This window comes from Choristoneura fumiferana, chromosome 30 (assembly GCF_025370935.1).
Source record: "Choristoneura fumiferana chromosome 30, NRCan_CFum_1, whole genome shotgun sequence".
Classification (NCBI taxonomy): Eukaryota; Metazoa; Arthropoda; class Insecta; order Lepidoptera; family Tortricidae; genus Choristoneura; species Choristoneura fumiferana.
In genome coordinates this window covers 9,040,743-9,063,862 of record NC_133501.1, presented here as the reverse complement: position 1 = coordinate 9,063,862, position 23,120 = coordinate 9,040,743, and the positions used below count along the sequence as shown (strand labels likewise).

Genomic DNA, 23,120 nt, shown 5'->3' with positions numbered 1-23,120 from the left:
CAGTGTATTTATTTAAAAATCCATGACACAAGGAAGAATAACAAAGTGAACCAGGTCTACACAAAACGAAGGTTGTTTATACAAAATACAAAGAACAATAACAAAGACAGAAAAATAATCTTGCATTCAATTTACATCACACTCGGAGTCATAGACCGGCATTTCTGTAAAAAAAAACGTTATTTTTAGAATGAGGGCTATCGTTTTTTGTCTCACTAGATGGCGCACTGTTGCGTGAGGTTTTTAAGTGTGGCTTTCAGAGCCTGTTATTACGGGCGTTAAAACAAAGTTTAGATTAAAATCATATTTAAAACACTTTAAAACCGTACCATAAAAATATCCAGCAACCACAGTGTTGCTTAGTCCCGTTTTGTTCGGAAAAAAAGGGAGGACAAAAGTTTCCGAAAGACAAAACTGTCTCAAAACACAGACATTCATTGCCCCGTAATGCATAATTGCCATAATTAATTTCAGGTTATGCAAAATATTCACAAAAAAAATCTTATTGTAAATAAACCCGCGTAGCTCACCCAAAAACTATGAGATTTGACATTTCGGAGACCTCACGCTACACTAGCGCCTCTAGCGGCGAATTCATTCGCGATAGCCCTCATTGAATGATCACTAAAGCATTCAACGAACTAGAACTGAACCTTAATAACCTAGGTACTTCGTAATTTATGTAAGTATAAACAACTGTAAGTATAAAAAATGACAAGAGAGAGTGGCAAGGTTGTAATTTAGTGATATATTTATAAAATATATATAAATATCATGGGACAATAATTGACACCAATTGACCTAGTCCCAAACTAAGGAAAACTTTTACTATGGGTAGGTAGTAGGTACATATACTTATATCCATCATCATCATCAGGCCTACGCGTCTGTTCCAGACGAATTTTGGCGTGTTGCCTGTGCACAACGTCTTTGGTGGCTGCAAGGCTACTCCGAAACTCGAAACTCGAAGTTCGTGTCGTGCGGTCCCTCTCGCTCTCGTATTAAATAGTATAAGTGTCAGAGGGACCGCACGACACGAACTTCGAGTTTCGAGTTTCGGAGTAGCCCTGCTGACTAGACCGATGCGAGAGCGACATGTTCGCCCACAGGCCCGACACGAGAAGTCTGCGGATCTTGGTGCAGAACCGCCTTGGTGTCCTTTTGTCTCTTGTCAGCAATCCATACTAATATTATAAATGCGAAAGTGTGTGTGTTTGTATATTTGTATGTTTGTCCCTCTTTCACGTCGAAACGGAGCGACGGATCGACGTGTTATTTGGCATAGAGATAGTTCATGGGTCTGAAAGTGACATAGGCTACTGTTTAACCCGGAAAAATGCACAGCAGGGCTACTACGAAACTCGAAACTCAAAGTTCGTGTCGTGCGGTCCCTCTGACACTTATACTGTTTAATACGAGAGCGAGAGGGACGGTACGATACGAACTTCGAGTTTCGAGTTCCGTAGTAGCCCTGCTGTTCCCGGATCAGCAACAGCTCGCGGTAACCAAATTCCACGCGGGCGAAGCCGCGGGCAAAAGCTAGTAGATAAATATATACCTACTTACATACATATTAAACATTCAAGACCCGAGAACAAACATTCGTATTATTCATACAAACATCTGCCCGGCTGGGAATCGAACCCGGAACCTCCAGCTTTATACTTAGTCAGGTTCTCCAACCACTTGGCTATCAGTACCACTACCATGAGCTTACAGTGACAGTATTCGATAGCAAGGGCGTAAATTATTTGTATGGAGTGTGGAGTGTAAAGCAATGCTTAGAATGAACCATTTATCAATTTTATAGTCTACTATAGTGTTTACTTTGCATGCGTAAACCATCAGCACTGGCAGCAGCAGGAATTTCCAAAGCCACATTTTTACTCCCAACGCAAAAAGAGAGATGGGGGTGTTATAAGTTTGACCGCTATGTGTGTCTGTCTGTGGCACCGTAGCTCCTAAACGGGTGGACCGATTTGAATGCGTTTTTTTTTTAATTTCAGAGCAGGTTTTTTAGCGATGGTTCTTAGATGGTTCTTATCCTACCGTGAAACAGCAGTGCTTGCACTGTTGTGTTTCGGCGTGGAGAGTAAGACAGCCGGTGAAATTACTGACACTTGAGGTATCCCATCTTAGTCCTCTAGGTTGGCAACGCATCTGCAATCCCCGTGGTGTTGCAGGTGTCTATGGGCGGTGGTGATCTCTTATCATCAGGAGACCCACTTGCTCGTTTGCCATCCAATTGAATAAAAATAAAAAAAATATGTATTGTCAAAATCAGTTCAGCCGTTTTTGAGATATTGAACTTTGATATGCGTCTGATACTAGCGGTTGAAAACCTGAGGTTTTTTCCTGATCCCGTGGGAATATCGGAAAAAACAGTAGCCTTTGTGTTATTACAGATGTCCAGCTATACATACAAAACTACATATACATAGCTTCGTAGACTATCAACCTCATTGTCTATCAATCTTATAATCTATCAACCTCGTAGTCTATGAACCTTAAAGTCTAGTTACCGTACCTCCCGATAGTCAGCTTCCGCGACGACTGGCGTGAGCATGTCCACGCGACGCGCAGGCGCAGACTCCATGTTGTGGATCAGCTTGTACACATCAGAGTTCTGCAGGTGATCCAGCGAGACTGGCGGCTTTTCGTATTTCATGAAGTTTACCCTGCATTTGATAAGTAAGGTTAGGTGGTTTTACAGTCGGGGAGCGTCGTGGTTAAATGTATGCGGTTCCATGGCGCTCCCATAACGGCAGAGTCCATAACGCTGATGTGTTTTTAACCCCAAAAAGAGGGGTGTTATAAGTTTGATCGCTAAGTCTATCTGTGGCAGCGTAGCTCTTAAGCGGGTGGACCGATTTAGCGATGGTTCTTAGACATGTTTCATTAAAATCGGTTCAGCCGTTTTTGAGATATTGATCTTTGAAGTGACAAAGTCGGGGGTTTTCCGAATTTTTGTTGGTTAGGTTATTAGCAGACAAAAAAAACGGAGGAGGTTCTCAAATCAACGCGTATATTTTTTTTTTTTTTAGTGGATATGATCCCTAAAGTATTTTCTGATCGCAAAAAAGGTGGTTGTACATTGTACCATCAGCCAAATATATGGTCTACCACCCTAAAGTTGATAATCGTTTGCACGTCATAAAACAATAATGCCAATAGTCGTGTCAGTCAACTTGAAAGTTCGACTTTAGCGACATATTCATTTGATAGGAACTTGTTTAAAAATTGATAGACCACTTATTTGGCTGATGGTACCTACAATCGAGCGTGTCAGGGTGGAACCTTTTCATAATCAATTTTGCTATTTCTTTGGCAGACGTATGAAATGTCAACATGACGGAAGTAACACAAAGGTTTCACCCTGGTAAGTGACTCAGGTTCCTCAGGTGACTCAGGTTAACAATAAGAATAGAAATATGTCATTTAATTATATAGGTTAGCCAAGTCAATGTGTTTCTTAAATTATTCAGTTAGCGTGCAAGTGGCATAAGATGAGTGAATATTGTTTCTTTATAACTAGAACTAGATGTACCTAGATAATTGAAAATCGTGTGACCTAAACCTTTGCTATGAGGTTATTGAATGAGTTTTACCGGCCAGACAATCCTAAAATAATATTATAAAAAACACTACAAAAATCATGCAAGTTTGTAAACAAAACTACAATGCAATTTGCTAATATTAAATTAATTTGTAAAAAATATCCTTTGTATCCTTTAGGTACATATTACATACCGAACGTTAAAAATGGACGAATACATTTTTACAGACGAAATCGTCGTCATATTAAGCATTTCAAGACAAAAATTGTATGCCATGAAGGAAAAGGCGGTTTTATTTACTTATACCTCTATTGTAGTACAATAAATAAGCACTTCTATGGCATGATAAATATAAATTAGCTATTTTTTATCACTAGTACGTTTCCTGAATTAAATCAATTTTTTAAACGATAAATTCTTGTCTGATACACCGGACGAGATTCAACCCCTTGTGGGTATGTCCTGCCTTATATATTTTTTTCAAAAACCTTAGTAGTTAGTCAACTCACATCAGCAATACTTTCAAACGGCAAAACCAAGTTAGCACGAAGCAAGTGGAAGTCCACTAAGTGGCAGTTAGATTCCCTGGAACCAAATTTATTCTAGAACTAGGTAGATAGCAACATAGCAAACTTATACACTGTGTCTAATGATATCAGAATATTTTTTTCTATTATATATATTATGCGGTAACTTTAAAAACATACTATAAAATTACCTACGATAGGTAATCAATGTCAACCAGCAGACAAACAATACAGTACATTACAATGACTCCTTATTGTACACCAGAAATAGTAAGCGATACAGAAAACATGTAAACAGAGAGAAAATTACAATGTAAGCAATAGGCGGCCTTATCGTTTAAGAGCGATCTCTTACAGGCAACCCTTATACAGAAAGAAGGAAGGAATAGTGGGCAAACTCGAGTAAAGCAAGTTTCTACAGGCAAAAATTTACAAAACAGGAGTTTTGACGGCTGGTTTGACATTGGCTAGATACAATCAAGTAGATGTAAGTACTCTATCGCAGTGTTCAGTATTCGACATACCTATTACTCCTACAACAATGCTTGGTGTCACCCCAAGGCCAAATCTGGTTCCAGTTCTCGATCTGCCGCGACACATGCAACAAACGCAAAACCAACACTTAAACACACAAACTCATACACATAAATGAAAAACATATTTGAAAAAAAAAAGATTCAAAAGCATGTCAAAAAAATGTATCCGTAATCAGCCAGTGGTGGGGTAACTCCGAACTAATATTTTTACAAGGATTTTTTACAGTAAAACGACGGCCAAGACCAAGTCACCATGAATTTACTCTAGAAAATCCAATTTTTTTTACATAAAAAACTGACCGTGATTGATCGCTATCTCACCTGATGGTAAGTGCCGATGAGGCCAAAGGTGTTTCTCACTGGTAATTTATAATAATAGGTATATCTGATATCATCCCATTCGTTAACTTTCACCAAACACGGTTTTACCCCTTTGACGTAATTACCCCCCCCGGCTTGGAACCACCGCCTCACATCGGATCAACAGCGAAGAATCATTATTTTTTCAAATCAAATATTTTTCTTTAATTTGATGAGGTTTTTAGTGCAATTACACAAAACATGGAAATTAACATCATCACTAAGAACTGTTACTTAGCCAAATATGATACAAAACAATTAAAATTGAAGCTGGAATTAAAACAGAGACCTATTTGATTTTTTATTAACTGACTGAAGCATCGGCACAAAGGACCTGCGGCTTAAGGTTGTACACAGAGCTTCCTTATATCACGCAAGCGAGTTTTTTTTTTAACTGGAGAATTTTTTTATATAAGTTCCGCACTTGAGCAACACTGTGCAGGCACAAGCTACTTTTGTTCATACAAATATGCGAGTTTTTTTAAATCAAAGTTTCATTTAAAAAACTCCTTTAATTTCAGCTCCATTACAAAATAAAGACAGAATTTATGTACACAAAGTATGCAAAGCCATGAAGCTGAAAATGAAAAAGCAATGCAACTATGTTAAGACATCGATAATTTTTAAAAAATATACGGCTTTAAAATACTATGGTTAAAAGAACAATCTAATCTAATTGATAAAAAATATATTGATAAATAAGATGTATGTAAATTATACTTGTCGTCGGCTTCCATCGGTAAAATGAAATCAAAAATACGTTTGCGTTTTTATTAGAATACATTCAATTTCCTCCCCCTTTTACTCCCTTCCCCCACTTTTACTCCCCTCAATAAGCTCAATTTCGGATAAAATTTAAGCTTTCATATTATGTGCCTTTAGTTTCGAATTGGAATTAGGTAGGTACCTACCTGATTATTACATTAAAAAGTATTTTTGCTTAGACACGCTTAGGCTAAGAATCGTACAAATCTTAAGTCAAATAAACACAAAACAACAATATTAAACCAAACAACTTTTTACACCGTAAACTAAATTTATTATTTACAAAAATAAAAATAATACTAACGAAAACTTACTCTCGCGACTGTACATGAGCTTCGCGCATGCGCGGAGGCTTCGCATTTCTATTTCGCCCGGAATATAAATAAACGAGCGAGATGGAAACAAAACACATTTTTTTCTTGGTGCCAACCAGTTGATTCTTTTTGCCAACAGCCATAAAGCACAAGTAGAAGAATAAAAGGAGTTTATCTACACCCGTATAGTAAATCCTCAATTATGCGTTCAAAAACCATAGGTAATGACCAGCATTACGACATTGGATTCTATTATGAACACGGCTGTATCGTAATGAGATTTCATACATCATTACAGCACGGGGAGGGGGGGGGTCGCCGCGACCACGTGCAGCAGCAGGTTATTCTCAGTGGTTCTTGAACACATGATGGAGGATTTAATATATGGATATAGATAAAATATTGTATGCAATTGTACGTCATTAGGCCTTAAAACACTCATGTGACCCTATTATGAAACCCACACCCGTGTTTTTAAGGACCCGTATTACGATACAGTTGCATAAAATACTGTTAAAGTAAACGAAGCATGATTGCCGCGAAGCCCGAAGCCGCAATAAATTAATGAATATGACCAACCTCTCATCGTATGGAAGATGAACGCTTTCGTATGTTTTCCTATAAAAATGAAACAAAATGAATATAAAATTAATACAATTCAAAATGTTAAATTAGGTATCATGCATTTTTTCTATTCTAAACTAGAGATGGTGTTTGACATTTTAATGTTTTTTTTTTAAGTTGAACAGCGAATTGCTAATCTTAAATGTTTTGAAAACAAAGTATTAAGTATTACAAAAATACGAAAGCCCTTTTTATTGGTCGGTGCAATAAAGCTTAAAGGAGCGGTCACGCTGCTTAAAAACGGTGACGTACGGAATCGCAGTGACGCATCGTAAGCGCACCTTTTTTTTGTATGTTCGCCGATTACTCAGTCAATTGTGGACCGATTTTCAAAATTATTTTTATATTCGAAAGGGTACTCTTCTGAGGTGTTCCCATTGTCACCAAGTCAAGATCTGATGATGGGATCCTAGGGAAATCGAGGGCAAACCTCAAATTTCAATATCTCAATATCTCTTATTTTCCTCTCTTCTTCTCTTTATGTTTTTACTGTGTTTTTGTTGTGATGTAGTGTGTTTTTCTTGTCAATAAATGTTGTGAGTTTGAGTTTGAAATTTTATAGGCACACCTATGGCGATCACGACCCAGCAGGATGGATTGAAACCCATACTATGTAATGTAGGTGAGGTAGACGCCTATTGTTCCATTCCTGCTGGCTCGTGCTGAGGCACCAACTTCGAGCTATTAGGTACCTAGTGCTAGTAAAATATTTTCAAGGATTTTGTTTTGTTTTGTTATTTTTCATTTTTTTGGAGTCGGTTTTACTTTTTATTGCATGCTCTCCACTTTACGTAAAGTCGCTCTTGAGACGTCACAGTAGATATAAAAAAGTGACACGGTTGGTTTTCATACAGATTGAGGTGCTTGCGTTATCTAGTGTAATCTATATCTGTGGTCACCGTTTTTTAAGCAGCGGTGTGGCCGCTCCTTAACGAAATAACACGTAAACTAACTAAAAACCTCTAGCTTCTAGCTGTTTCTAAATAAAAAAAAACCTAAAAACTGTACCCCATCGCCTTCCCCTGTATAAGTTCAGCTTGGGCCGTCAACGTTTCAGCAATAAACTGTTCGTTGTAGGCGTCCTTGGGTTTCCTCCATTTGCGGCCACCTGGTAGGACGAGTGGCCTCTCAGCGGGAGTCAAGGGTCCGAAGACTGGCTTGGGCTTGCCCACGCGAGGGGTTGGGCGCTGCTTAAGTTGACGGGACTCTTGGTCGAGCTGGAGTTCTGCCATTAATTCCTGTTCAAGGTTCGGTTAGTAAAAATCTAGGATGCCTTATTTCGCATAGCATTATTGTCATCATATGAAGTCGCTTAATAGATTTGGAAAACATTATTGTGAATACCATAGTAATTATGATTTTTTATAATTGAAATATGTATGCATGACATTATTAGGTACTTATAACTTTGTTTGTCATAAAATTAATAAATTCTTTCCAAGAGAGCGTATTAGATAGTCCACGTCACGACAAAACAGACTCGGTTAGGTTAGGTCTGTTATTTTTTTTGTGACAGCCCTGCAATGGATAATTTCTCATAAGTAGTAGCTCACTTTTATTTTAAATTAATAATTGAAACAATTTTGGTTGATGATGTGAAACTTTAGACTATATAGTTTTAGCTGGTTAGGTATTAGGTAAGTAATAAATAAGAGTCCTATAGGTACCTTCTTCTGCTTCTCGATTCTTCTCTGCTCCCCCAGGATCTCTTCCTCTTCTCTTTTCATCTTCTCAATTTCTTCAGCACTCACGCTACATATCTTCTCTTGCTGTTTCTGTTCTTCGCCGTTCTCTACTCCGTTTTCAATAACTTCTCCATTTTGAGTCGCTTCTTCTCTTTCTTCTGTAACTTCTTCGATTATTGTCTCTGCGTTTTCGTTTGATTCTATAGACATAACATAATTAATGTTTTGTTAGAAGACAGTTCAATTCAAACCTTTGATTAAGGAATAATTAACCCATGTTCTCATGTTGTGTTAGTAAAATGTACAATACACTACTTCAAAAAGCTTAGCTATCCTACCTAAATTATATAGTAAATATATAATCTAAGTATCCTACTGTAAAAATGCCGTTGTGTTAAATACTTGATGAAAGTCATTTTGTACCTACATTATTTAAAAAAAATATACCTCGTTGAATTTTTGGAACAGAGGTTTTTTGCAAACTTGTGGTAAATTTCTGAATGCTGTCTATGTCTCTGAATTTATTCATGAAAATCGTTATGATTATTTCGACCCTACTACCTACCTTTAATGACTTCATTAGCCTCCATCTCCACAGCTTCAGTTTTGCGGGTAGTTTGTTGACAGTCCTGTAAGAAAATTTGTCATTAGAAAAAAACAGAGATGTCTATCCCGGATAACTAATCCAGCCAAGTTGAGTATATATATGCCAAGAGCGCAGTCAGCGGTATTGGCAATTTTTGAAAGAATATTAGTTTTTCTTTTACAAATATAAAATTTTACTCGCAAATGTGATGAAAAACATTGTATGTCGCCGGGCGGTACTAGAATTACGAACATCGACTCATTAAAGTCTCCTCTTCGACTTCGGGCTTCTAATAGACTCTCGTTCGTAATTCCTTATTAATTAAGACACAATTATTTTATTTCAACTCCAAATTTGTTACTTTTACGGTCATCCCGTAAAACCATATCGAAAATACAAACATAGATATCGCTATATAGATGTCGCTAGTGCTGCTGCTTAAGAAGCGTAGTAGAAACAGTAGAAATAAACAACCTGAGATATGTGTGCATAAGAGAAATTCGTGTCTGTACTCCTGTCCAGTGGTACTGTAGGGGTATGGCACGCAGCACGGAATGCTGAGGACCTGGGTTCGATTCCCGCACCGGTCTCTTTTTCTGGTTTTAATGTGCATCCATGTCTCAGTTTGTATTTTCGATTCTATTTAATCTTCAAAATCTAATAGGTCCCTTAGACGTTCGTGCAAATCCCTATGTGTTTTTCATTAACCAATAGAAACGCATCATTTACTTACCTTACTTCGCTCCTCTCAGCTGTTTCCACCAGAGATATGCTGTGCGAAGACATGTAAACGAAGCGTTTCTATTTTTTCATGAAAAAAACATTCCTCGTACATCTCTGGTGGAAACGGAGCCTTACGCTCTCGGGTTGTATAAATCTTCACTCACCTGCTGCGTGATCTGGCAGAGCTGACGCGTCACCAGCTCCAGGGTCTGCTGGATGACGCCGGGGAGCTGCGCGAGCGCCGCCAGCTGGGCCCGCATCTGGGCCAGCTGCTGCTCTAACGGTGCATTAGGATCTGTAGCAACCAGAGGTTTTTGACGGACATTACTCGAAATCACAATAGTTTTCACCACTTCGTCGCACGCTGGCTGGTTATGCCATTTCCTTAATCATAATCATAATCATCTTAATTTGCGTAAAAAATGGTACAGTAAGGTGTTACATTTTGAAAATTGAAACATCATTACTTAGCAAACTAAGTAGTTTTAGCATGCAACATTAAAAACTTATATCTATGACTTTACATTAATTTAAATTAAAAACAATTCACTCACTGAGTAGAACAATTTGTCATGCAGCCATTTGTACATTTTCGTTCTGAATTGGTTTAATGGGAGTTCTGTAATCTCTTTAGGGGCAGCATTATACATTTTGACACACATGCAGTAACAGTTTAATCTATTTATTGCCGTAGTTGGTAATGTGTCATAAACAAGTCTGTTACCTTGCCATTTGTTTGTGCGTCCAGCATCTTTAGCCTTCTTAAATAATTCTGGATGTTTTTTCACAAATACCACTACTTCGAAAATATACATGCAAGGCAGAGGTAACAGTTTAAATTTTTTGAATAGTGGTCTACACGATTCATATTGGGGTAGACCACAAAACGCTCTTATGCATTTTTTTTGGCTAATAAATGCTCTGTTTACGTCCGTTGAGTTTCCCCATAATAGTAATCCGTATCGCAGCACCGATCTCACGTAACCATGATATGCTAGTAGCCTTAAAATCATTATTTCCCAGTAGCAAAAGATTTTGAGGGAATGATATAACCAACCTCTCAAATCATAAGCACTGAAACAGTTACTTTGTTTCAGTTAATTGCAAATGGACCTCCGCAAATTAACACCTGATTCAATAAATTATTCAAACCTTATAAACTTGTACGACCATCCAACAATGTCAGGACCATGCTTTATTTTTTTTCTGAAACTTTTTCCTTTTTCCTTTTTGTACAATAAAGAGTATAAACAAACAAACAAACCATGCAATTACTCGTACATTAGGTACCTAATGATACTGACCAACCATGCCCTCCACGTTCCTCATCAGTTGCTCCGCTATCCGATTCTCTTCCATCTCCACAACTATATTGTTGGTCTCTTCTACAACTGCTTCTAAGTCCAACTCTTCGATTTGTTCTTCAATTTCTTCTGGCTCAGGCTCTGGTTGGGGCTCTTCTGCTGGCTTTTCAGGCGGAAGAGGGATGCCTGAAAGAAAAAGTTGTAAATGGTTACAAATAAAATATAGTCCAAATCGTACTCTTTTTCGTATGGACGGCAAGGGACCAATGACTCTCCTTGAGTAATTGGTAGGTAGTCATGGGCAGAGATGGATGATCATTTACCATTAGATGACCCGTTTCCTCGTTTGCCTTCATCTCATAATAAAAAATGCATGTCCAATATTTTCCTCTAATCTATAATTCACGGACTACGTAATTAGAACTGTTTAGGACACATAAAGCTATTGCCAAAGTTTCGTGTCAATACCTAAACAATCATCATCCCAGCCTATATACGTCCCACTGCAGGGCACAGGCCTCCCCTCAGAATGAAAGGGCTTGGGCAGTAGTTCCCACGCGGGCCCAGTGCGGATTGGGAACTTCACACACACCATTGAATTGCTTCGCAGGCTTGTGCATTCCTCAATTTCCTTCACCGTAAAGCTCGTGGTAAATTTCAAATGTAATTCCGCACATGAATTTCGAAAAACTCAGAGGTGCGAGCCGGGGTTTGAACCCACGATCCTCTGCTTGAGAGGCCATATGTCAAATCTCGGCCACCACGGCTTACACAATAAAGAGGATTAATTAAATTCAAAGATTCCGTACTTAACATAAAGTAGCTTAGGTAGAGTTACAACTTAGAGTTACATACCGGGTGTGGCCTGTAATACTCGTATAGGCAAATAATTAAAGCATAGACCATACACGTCATAATGAACAACATTAGTTCAGCGACTATTAAAAATAATTAGTTTTTTTAATTATTATAACACTTTAAAGTTTATTCGAAGAAGGAATGTAAAGCAAAATGGTTGATGTTTGTAGCGTGACAGGCGACGTGTTGTGTTCTAGGATGGCGTACATTGATAGCAGTATTTAATTTGCATGAAAAAAGGAAAATCTAAAGACTCCATTATTTTTAAAAGTCGCTGAACTAATGTACCTAGTTCAGTTTGACGAGTACGATCTATGTTTTAATTATTTGTTCGTATTACAGGCCACACCCAGTATAACAATAAATAATACAATTACAGAGGTCGTGAATAATGTTTTGTCATCGTATTTTTTCGAAAAAGTTCTTATTTATGTATGTATGTAAACTCTATTGTACAAAATAAGTAAACAAACACAATTGACAAACAATGCGATACATGAATGATAATTTCTCTTGCTTTCTCATCTAGCTTACTGAAAGTAATGGGGAAGCAAGATAATGCCTACGAACTTATCTGAAAAAATTTAATGGAAAACTATCAATAAAATCAATAGATCAATAAAAATCAATAGATCTGTAATGCAAGATCTGTAATTAATGCAAGCAAGAGTGTATTAAAAATGGTCCCTCACCAGTCTCTTCCAAATCGGGAACCTCGCTTTCAGGCAAGTTATCAATGGCTTCCAGAAACTCTGGTTCTTCTTCTGGCACCAGGATAGGCTCCTCAGGCTCGACAGGGGGCGCTGGGGCTCGTTCAGCGCCCTCTCTTCCCAGGGTAATGGCCCAGTGTTGAAGTCCTGGCGTAGTCATGGGGTGAAATGGTTGGTTTATGTTGATGATATGATAGATAGTGAAGCGACACTAACGCCACGATACGATGCATCGGATGCATCGCATGAGCAACTAGCCAAGTCAAATCACTGTACTCAGTAAATGAGTACCTACAGTGAAATGAAATTTAAATAATTGACTGATGATTATTTTGTCTGTACCATTAAGTACCTATTTGTTTATATTTTAATTGTTATTTTTCTTTTTCAGTGTATTTAATTGTAATTTGACATTTCCACATTCTGTGACTGTAATTTTTTATTGTTTTAATTAAGTATTGACATATTTTGTCCTGTTGTTGTGGACTAATTTTTATTTTATTTTTATTTTATATTTAATTTTATCGTCTTGACATTGTACCTAATTTTAACTTTTTGACCATGTTTTACCCAGGATTATTATTATTATTATTTTTAAATTTAATTCTATTTTTATTTTGGCTGACAATGTTTTTTAATTTACCGCTATCATATACCTATTACTATTATTATTATTTTGTATACAATTTGACGATCCTTTTGTGAATTTCTTATAATTACCTGACATGTATTTATAATGTATTTTTTCATTAGGTAATAAATAAATCTAATCTAATCTAATCTAATCATGAGCTTTAAATATATCTGCATTGTGCAAGTAATTTGACTGTTCAAGTTTAAGATTAATTTAATGAATCAGGCGTTACTTTGCGAAGGTCTTTATATCAAATGAACTAACTATAACCCACCCGTCGACTATATCGGTGTCGACGTCTACGTCTATGCATCAAAGCCAACAAATGTGTGTAAGAACACATATCTATCAACACCACCGCACTATGCGTTTCGAACTCAACCAGAGTTCATCATCAGAGCAACAAAACCACTAAGCATGCTACCTAGGCCTATATTCAGTTCTTTCGTTGGCAAAACGCTTCTTAGTCTTTTATCTTAATTCTTGCTTGGCTTGACGGCCATTTATGGGATAAATATTAAAGAACCACAAAATACCTAAGTAATTTTAGAAATGTACCTATACGTACCTGCTTACCTTCACAAATGATTAATTATTAAAATTTCTTAATCTAAAAGGTAAAAATGACGAAAATGCAAAAAATGCAGATGCAAGCGAGGTGCGGTGAAAAAACAGACGCAAAATCATGGAAACAAAGGATGATTCAATTCAGTAACGGCTATGTATTTAAAAAATACAGGGCCATACTTTATACATAGCTTCTCATTAGAAAAGGCTCAAAGGCGTTTCAACTGTTGTATGTTTACGAGTACCTACTGTTTGTAGTGGTGTGGTACAGTTGTCAGCCCGATAGGTACAGTTTATCATGTTTACAAAGCAGTTTACTTTCAGATGTAATTAATACTTTTTAATACTATTCAAAGTAAGTTATGCTTATTAAATGTATGCCAACTCATCTTTATGACAATTTACATTGTGCACATTATGAGTGTTTAGTTATGCACATTAAAAATAAAAGTAAAAAAAATACTAAAAAAAAACGAAATAAAAAGAAAAAAATCAAAAGTATGTTATTATTATTATTAAATTAATATAGACCCGTTCACAAAGATACATCGTTGAAGCGCTATTGGGCCTAGTTAAATACAATAAAGTATTATCAGTAGGTGTGTAGGTACCTAGCCGTCTGGTACCTACAATATAATATTCTATTATTTCTAACATGATTCAAATTACAGATGCCAAACTGACGTAACTATAGTCCCTCCTACCGTTACGGAAACTATCAGTGGCAACAGCATTATTTGTTGGTTTAAACGTTACACTATCGAACTGAAAGCCTTATTTGAGTTTAAAATTATAATATGTTCAATATTCGGAGTGTCACTTTCCGACTCGGACGACCAATCTTGCAAATTAATAAAAACTTATTTATTTTACAAAAAAAAAATAGGTAAGTATAGGTATTTATGAAGTTTTTATTTATTTTGTTTCCTATCATATTGTTGTATCGTGTGTTGTGTTCCTAAATATAAATAAATTTATTTTACCACTTTTATTTTTACCGATAACCCTGACCTCTAGCGATTGCGGCCTATTGAAACAATATTGTAAAGGTGTTCATTAAAGAAAGTAAGTTACTATAACACAGTGCCTACGCAGTAAATTTGTTAGCGAATTTGAGTTAAAATAATCGAACAATCAGCAGTTTTAATGTGATTTAATTTCTTCAAGCATTAAGTACATCGCTGTTGGAATAAATAAAAAATTCGTTACCGCCTCACAAAGTTACATAATCATCATGTGGCATTTGAATCATGTTAGAACAAATAGAGTATACTTAGTGCCTATTAACCACGTGAGGCCCACGTCAAATTATGATCATTATAATCTGAAACTTACCTAATGTAAATTAGTGATGTTTGACGTATGTCCTAAGTTTAGGACGTTGGGCCTTACGTCGTTAAGATGGCGTCGCCAAATACTCAACTCGCAGATTCTGAATGTTTCCACAACTGCAGTAAGCAACTCAAGAAAAATAAGGCTTTGAAGAAGAATCTTTAAGGCCTCTTAGGCCAAGAAATTAGGACTGAATGAATTTACTATAAATATATATCTCTACTTATATTGTTATCAAACAATGGTCATTATAGGTAAATATAATTGTAACATAAGACGATGAGTTTAACAAACTTAGTACTTAAGACCTAGACGTGGTTGACCTGCTTTGTTATTTTGGATATTATTTCAAAATTCTTAGAATTGTTTATTCAATGAACAATTTGTACTTTATAAAGTACGCGAGGACCCAGGAGGTAACATACATCATTTAAAACATTGTTACAATTATATCAAATGTTGTTATACCTATCTATAAAAAAGAAGATACCTTTTAAAAGTCTTGTATCTAAATAATAATATAATGGGAAGCCAGACCGTAACGTCAAAAAACCTCACGATACTAACGCCATCTAACGATATTTTGGCTGTCTTTTAGCCCTCATTGCTTTTGTCAAGGAACGATTTGTAGATACATCTAAATACAACTCGGTAAGATCCGCTTCAATCGTTCATAAATCTTTAAGAACCCACTGCAGTTGGAGAGCGATAATAATTTAGACGAGAAAAAAAATGAAAAAAAAATATTGTAAAAAGGGCAAGGTCTCAAAAAGGATTCATTCCAATATTTGAATTAGCACATATTTTATTTTTCTTAACAATCTCCATAACATAATTATAATATCCGTATTGGTTTCAGGCTGTTACCTTCGGTTTATAGTCAGGCGCTACTTTTGGTTTTGGCTGTTTCACTATTTTCACTTTATAAGGTGACTGAAAAGAAAAAAAACCATACACTTTAATAACTCTTTTTTTTTTTAGCCTATTTTTGTGTCCCACTGCTGGGCAAAGGCCTCTCCTCTCTTGCTCCACTCACTAATAACTCTTATTGTGTGGAATTTAAGTTATAAAGTAAATGCCCCAGTGTTTGACAGGCTAATACCCAGTAGATGATATCCCGCTGTCACCTCTATTGCCATGACATATAATTAGGGATGGCAACTACTAGGGCAGTGACCAGCACTCGGGCGTTTATCTTATTATTGCTTTACGTTCACAGAAAAGTCAACTCACTAGAAAAAATGAAAGAAAAACGATTTACTCAATTTCACCAACTAAATATTTTGTTTAATATGTGTAGTGGAAGTATTTATTGTACCGTTTTTATCAAAATTTGTTTGAATTAAATAAACTGCCAAACGGTATAATTTTTAGTTACTAGGTACTAAAATTTAAACTTAAATAAAATAATTTAATGTCAATAGGGAATGCCTTTGTCCAGCAGTGGGACTTCTAGACTAAATATAATAATAATAATAAAATATTACGAGTATCTAATAACAATTTCAGTCAAAGGGCTAATTTTAAAACACTTAAAACCACATCTAACAATTATACCTAGCGAAACAAATTCAAAGTAAATCAAATTATAAAATGAAATATTCACCTAATTATAACACTAATCAAACACGCACACACTGACAGTAAACGCGAGACTGAACAAAAAAATACTTCGAAAATGTCCTCACTTGCCAAAACAATTATGTTTTGCCTTATTGAAAAGATGCCAAGGTTAAATTGGACATAACCATCAAGATCAAGCACGTTGCTATGTCAATAATCAATAAGGAAATAATAATAAAGGTCGGTATTAAGTCTAAATAAAGCATGACTATAAAAGCGACACCCCTGACTGCGCGCCAAGAATAACACTAACACATTGGTGGCTGCTCCTCGTACTTACACGCTACATTGAGAGCGTGTGCGTGACAAAATTATGTCAGGGTTGTCACATGGGTATTTAATCGCAGAATATTAAATTGTTGCAACTATAAATAATTTAAGTGAGCAAATAGAAGTAAAACAAAATATCTAAGAAACAGATTAAACAGGAAACCACAGTGAAACTCAGACATTATTAATGTTAAATAACGAGTTACCTAGATACTAGTGAATCTTAAAATAGCTTGACTTGTTTCTTCAGTTTCGTATCTATCAGAGACTCTTATCCAGCAAGGACACTAGAAAGAGCGTCTTAGTCGCAATGCTTTTTTCCATTATTAAACTCAATAAAAGTCACATATTTCGAAATTCATTAGACTTTTAAACCAAAAATATGATATATTATTTAATATTTCTTGAGGCGAGCTATTTTCGAAGTCAAGGCAAAGTCAAAATATTTTTATTAAATTTAGACTATAACAAACCTTTACAAATTTTAAAAAATCTATTGTCGGTTTGAAAAATGTCTGTTGAGAAGAATCCGGCATGAAACTGGAGGTATCTGTTTTGCTTAGAAAAGATATCTAATTCCTATAAATGCTGCTGTATAATCAAGAGTAATCCATTATTTAATATAAAAAAGTTTCTATTCATAATCCAGCCAAATTATTCCCTTACCTCAATTTCTTCCTCAGTTGCGGTGTATCCATGGTACCCAAATTTAGCTTTCGGTACCGGCCGACTCGGCTTTTGCAGGAACTTCGTCCACTTCCTTTCCTCCTTCTTCTTCTCTTCTTGTGTCCTCATAAATTCTTCATTTAGAGCCTTTAGGACTTCAGAATCTTTTAAAGATTCCACTATAGGTTTTATCTTCTTGAAGTCAACGCTAGAATCATTGTCGTTTTTGTGCATATGCGATTTGAGCACGCGGGATAGTCTGTGTCATGCCGCCATTTTGTTGAGTGTTCGCCATTTTGTAGAGTGGAAAAAAGCGTGGTTTAATTTTTGTTTACGTGGGTAAATAAATGGAAATAGTTATGTTTATAAATGTGAAAGATACTTACAATTGAAGTGATTGCTGAAGATGTAACATGAACTATTTTATGAAGATAATTTAAAAATAACTGATGAACTAGGCAGAGAACTATGTTGTGTTACGGAATACTGTGATGTGAATATGGACGATTTAATGTGTTTTTGTGAGGTATAATGGCCTAATGGCAAGAAAAAGGTTCAAACTAAGAAGTGAAGGTAATTGAAATGCTGAGTGAAACTATGAAAACGATAGCAACAAAGTGCAAATGGGTGAAGATTTTAATTAATATTAGGTAATTCTAACTACTTGCTAACGCAGGTTAACAGGTGTGCAACTTTTTGGTCTTCACCCAAATTCGTGTTAAATGTCACAGTTCCATAGATCATTTGGGTGGTATCTAAAATTACGACGGAAGAATGTGGTAATTTCATTTGACCACATATGGACAAAACCTTCAGAGCAAAAATTCACCTCTAAGCTATTCTGTGCTCTAAGTGAAAGTGCGTCAAAATTAACCGTATTTTAAAATTTTTGCCCGTTACAACTTTCAACCCAGCTGAAGTTAATTTTTGAGTAACTTATCAAACCGTTCTATAATTCCATTTGTATGCGGCGAAGTCGTGCTTTTTCAATGAGTTTAATGGCATAATGTGCTTCTTCCAATGGGTTTCATGGGGTATTTTGCCTTATCGTAGAATTATTTTTTCCCAAATGTTTCATGTCAACTGTTTTATTTCCAAACTATTTTTTTTTTCCGAAACCAAATTTTTTTCTCACTGTATTTTCTCATGGCTTTATAGAACACAGTAGGTTAGTTAGGGTTTGTTTTATCAAAATTCAGAAAAAATATGGTTTAAAAAAATATGGATAAAACCGTGAGTCGGGAAATGAAACAGTTTGGCAAATGAAACATTTAGGAATAATATTTCGGTGAAATGACATATCCGTTTAATGGCAATATCAAGTGTTCTTACCCCATGACGTGTGCTTCTCTCAGCATCTCTGATTCTCCAGAAATAAGTTCTGCTATTTTCTCTTCTGTCATTCCAGGTTTGCCTAACTCTTCTGTAAAGACAGATTTATTTTTAAGAACTGTATGATTATGTCAATTTATTGCTAAAATTACCTCCACGTCTCGACCACAGCGGCCGTTGTCAAGACGCTTAAGTTAGGGTATCGAGTTCGTTTAGACGCAAAAGTTTTTTGACTCCACGCTTGATCTTATTGTGAGAACTGTGTCTGACGAAACGTGAAAGTAATTAAAAACAGTAATTCAGCACAGATGTAAGTATTGAATAATGTTTTGCCGTCGTATTTTGTCGGAAAAGTTCATATTTACCTTGCTCTCTCAACTATAGCTTATTAAAGTTTACTGAAATAAAGATAAATACGAACTCATCTGACAAATAAGTACGATGGAAAAACATTCACTACATCTGTATTGATCACGCAGTAGTTTTAGTGGAAATCGCGATAGTTAAAAACTTTGTTGTAAAATTTATAGCGACTCCTAGCGTCACCTAGTCATCAATTATAGAAACTACTACACCCTGCATCGTGCTATTGGAATTTCTTAACTCATCATCATCATCATACCAATTCATATTAAATGATATTGTAACGGATAACTCACGTCTTAAATCGGCAGCCGCCGAGTCGCGTGCTCCTATGAAGAAGGGCTACGAAATAGCCCGAAACATGTTGAGCTAAACACGATTTAAGACGTGAGTTATCCGTTACAATATTATTTAATATGAGTGAGTCTCACGGTAGTCTCATGTTCAAAATCATACCAATTGTAGGATATCCACTGTTGAATATACAGGCCTCCTCCAAGACCTCCAGTTGCTTCGGTTGGAAGCGGTCTGCATCCACTATGAACCCGCGGCTTTAACCAGGTCATCCGTCCATCTCGTTGGTAGATGTCCTTATTTAAATAAAGGTGTATAACTTACTAGCGACTTCTTCATCAACCACAGCCTCTTCCAAACCGTCCACTATACCCTGGTGGGTGCCAATAATCTCCCCATTGGGGGTCACAAAGGCTTTTCCAGGGTCTACGGTCGGAGTAGGGCCCTGAAATTTAAAGGAGAGTTTTCGGCATCTAAAAATTTTATTCAGATTTCATTTTTAATACAATATTTTTTGTTAACCCATCAAACCTACACTTAAAATATTGTGCACCGTATATCGGTTGATTGTGACGCACTACTAAGTTATGTAACACCTGTATGATTATCGTCAATCTGGCAATAAATGGATTTGAATTTGAAACTACATATCCGTAAACTAGGTACATTAGTATTTTAGAACTGTTATTATTATTACTATTATTACTAGTATTACTATGAGTACGTTTAGCTCAATATCATGAACCGCAGTTTGCACATTGCAAAACTGCAACTTACATACATACGAACGTTTTAAGTTAAATAAAAGCTTGTAAAAAAAGAGACTACAAAAAAACTTGTTACTTCGCTATCAAGCAATCTAAATAGCTAGGTAAGAGATGATAGTTTGTTGATATGGACATCCGGAAAATAGCTCCTGAATCAAGCAACTGATTCAGTGGCCGTATTGTTTACTGGTAATGCTTTGGCACTAGCGATCGCATTCACCGACTCTTTTTATCCTCATATCTCACCATGAAAAGAAGTGGTAATAAAAATCGTGACTCCGAGTGTTAGACAAGGCCTCAGCTTTTATAGGTGCTTCAAAAATGAAAGCAATTTGAATATTTTGTTACGTGAATGTACCTAATGTCTAATAATAGTAAAAACATTTGAACATATTTTTATTTTCTTACCGGTATCGTGATCTTAACTCTCTCCAAATGCGGGGCATCGTCTGGGTTAAAAGGAACTGGTCTATACCCATCTACACTAACATCTTCATTTTCACCCATTTTAGCTTCAGTCGTTTCAATTACTTCACAACTGTTTTCTAAAGCTTCTGTATTTTGCACTGAATCCCTGTTTTCTACAATTTTGTTTATAGTATCTGTATTTTTTATAACTTGCTGTTCAACATTGACTGGTAGTTCTGTATCTAAATTGAATACTTTGGTTTTGATAACTTTTGCGTAGCCATTGTAGACTATCGGTTCTGTTTTTGTGTCTATGCCGACTTCTTCTTTGTATTCTTGAATGGATTTGATGGTTTCGTCTATGGCTGAAGCTAGAAGTGATGATTTTCTTTCGATTTCTTGTATCTCCTCCTGTTTTGAAACATAATTTAAGAACAAATTAAAATCCCGACCCCTTTAATTTTCAACGTTTTTATTTGTAGAACATGTGGCTAAGGTCACTAAAAATTTTAAGTGTATTTATCTATTTCCTTCGTAATATGCTTGCTGAACTACATTAGAACAAAGTGCAATTATAAATGTTCAAGCCCACGCAGCATGATAACTACAGACATCCAGTTCGACATCACACGCATTATTGCATATGCAGGTTGGCTGGAATTACTGCCTGAGTATTGGTTTATTAAATGGGTGAAGTGCAAGTGAAGTGAACAATAACGACATTTATAGACATTTTTGAGAAAAAAACTGGTTTAGGTTATGTATATGAGCGTTCTAACCTTTCTTCTATTCTGTAGTTTTGATCTTCTGTCACATTTCCTCTTACCTTTTTCTTAAAGACGTATCGCATATTTCCCCCTCTCAATCCAGGTTTAGTGTAAACTGGAGGGGTTACTTTATCCTCTGGAGGGGTTGGCAGGGGTACATCATAGACAATCTCTTCAATTATTTCCGTATCAATATGGGGGATCAACTTTTTCTTGACAATATTGGGATCCTCGTCATTTGGGCTAGGGGATCGAGGAACAGGGGGTCCGGTAAGTTTTGGAAGGGGCGCTTGGAGTCGGAAGACGTATTCGTCTGTAAGCGGGGTGGGGGAATTGTTAAAGGAGTGGGGGTATCAATGGTACTTTTTATAGAGCTTTGTGAATCCGATTTCTTAAGTTCTAGAGTAAGGTTTTTCTTATCTTCGGTAGTTTTTGCAGAAAAGGATTGTTGTACAGTTGCTAAGTTTTCTACGGACTTAGCTGTAAAAGAAGCTTCTTGTATGAATTCTGAGTTTTCAATTGAGCTCTCACATACAAATGTTTGGTATTTGTTTTGTGATTCGTTTATTTGCACAGATTTCTTTATATTTACCTCGACTTCTTGCTCAACTTCAACGTTTTCAGATACTTCGGTTATTTCTTCTTTGGTTATTTTTAACTGGGCGCATTCGTCTTTAATTTCAATTTTAATGTCACTTGCTTCAGAAATTGACTCTTCAATTTTGACATCTTGTACTAGTTCTTTAGCTTCAGCGACTGAAGTAGATTCAAGTTTCATTGTCGACATTTCATTTACTGCCTCTTTTAATACAGATTCTTGAATTTTTGTAACCTCTCGCGAGATTTGAACGTCTTCTACTTTAACTTTTTCGATCTCTTTTATTTCTGCACCTTCTACGGTTTCTTCCTTTATAACATTGAGTTCTCCAACATATTCTGAACTCTGTATTTCTTGTATATCGATTTCATTTTTCATTTCAACTCTTATATCTATTTTTTCAACAATGTCTTCTTGTAGTTCTACGATTGGCTGAATTGTTTCAAGTTTTTCAACTTCGGCAAGATTTTTTGTTTCAATTTCTAAAGCTTTTTGTAAGTCTTGTATAACTACTTCCTTGCCTTCAATAGTTGCTGTTTCAATCTGTTCACTAGACATTTCATGAGACTTAATTACTTCTTCGCGTTCTTTTTTACTTTGTGTTTCTATGGCAACACTCTCAGTAGCCATTGCTTTATTACATTCAAATTCTACACTTCTTTTTTTGGTACTTTCTGCAGATGAAGTTTTACATGTTTTAGTCATTTCATCTAAAATAGCATTCTTATTTGTATATACATGAGCTTCAACAATAGCGATATAAGTATTCGCCCCTTTTGTACAACTTTCTTCTTTGCTTTCATATTTTGATTCATTTTTTACTTCAGTAGTCTCGTGTCTCGATTCTCGTTTCACCTCTGTAGACTCTAATATACTCTTACAAGTTTTTGATTCAGTAATCTCTTCCGTTTTCTTGTCAACTTTAGACAGCCACTCCAATGGGTCACTTT

The 23,120-nt window shown here is 36.0% G+C and overlaps 2 protein-coding genes across 2 annotated transcripts in view; both read right to left on the bottom strand.

Annotated features, from left to right (window-relative positions):
- LOC141444852 (uncharacterized) overlaps positions 1-23,120 on the bottom strand; it is a 121,665-nt gene that overhangs the window by 67,922 nt on the left and 30,623 nt on the right. The window lies entirely within an intron of this gene.
- Positions 27-23,120, bottom strand: part of LOC141444834 (uncharacterized) — a 36,986-nt gene continuing 13,892 nt past the window's right edge. Inside the window, 15 exon segments of the mRNA XM_074110545.1 lie at positions 27-164; positions 2,528-2,678; positions 6,639-6,677; positions 7,692-7,921; positions 8,351-8,568; positions 8,934-8,997; positions 9,842-9,972; positions 10,982-11,167; positions 12,532-12,651; positions 12,654-12,696; positions 15,950-16,015; positions 17,642-17,900; positions 18,974-19,064; positions 19,955-20,075; positions 20,806-21,216. Of these exon segments, the coding sequence (XP_073966646.1) occupies positions 132-164; positions 2,528-2,678; positions 6,639-6,677; positions 7,692-7,921; positions 8,351-8,568; positions 8,934-8,997; positions 9,842-9,972; positions 10,982-11,167; positions 12,532-12,651; positions 12,654-12,696; positions 15,950-16,015; positions 17,642-17,900; positions 18,974-19,064; positions 19,955-20,075; positions 20,806-21,216 (2,163 nt within the window). The 3' untranslated portion in view covers positions 27-131.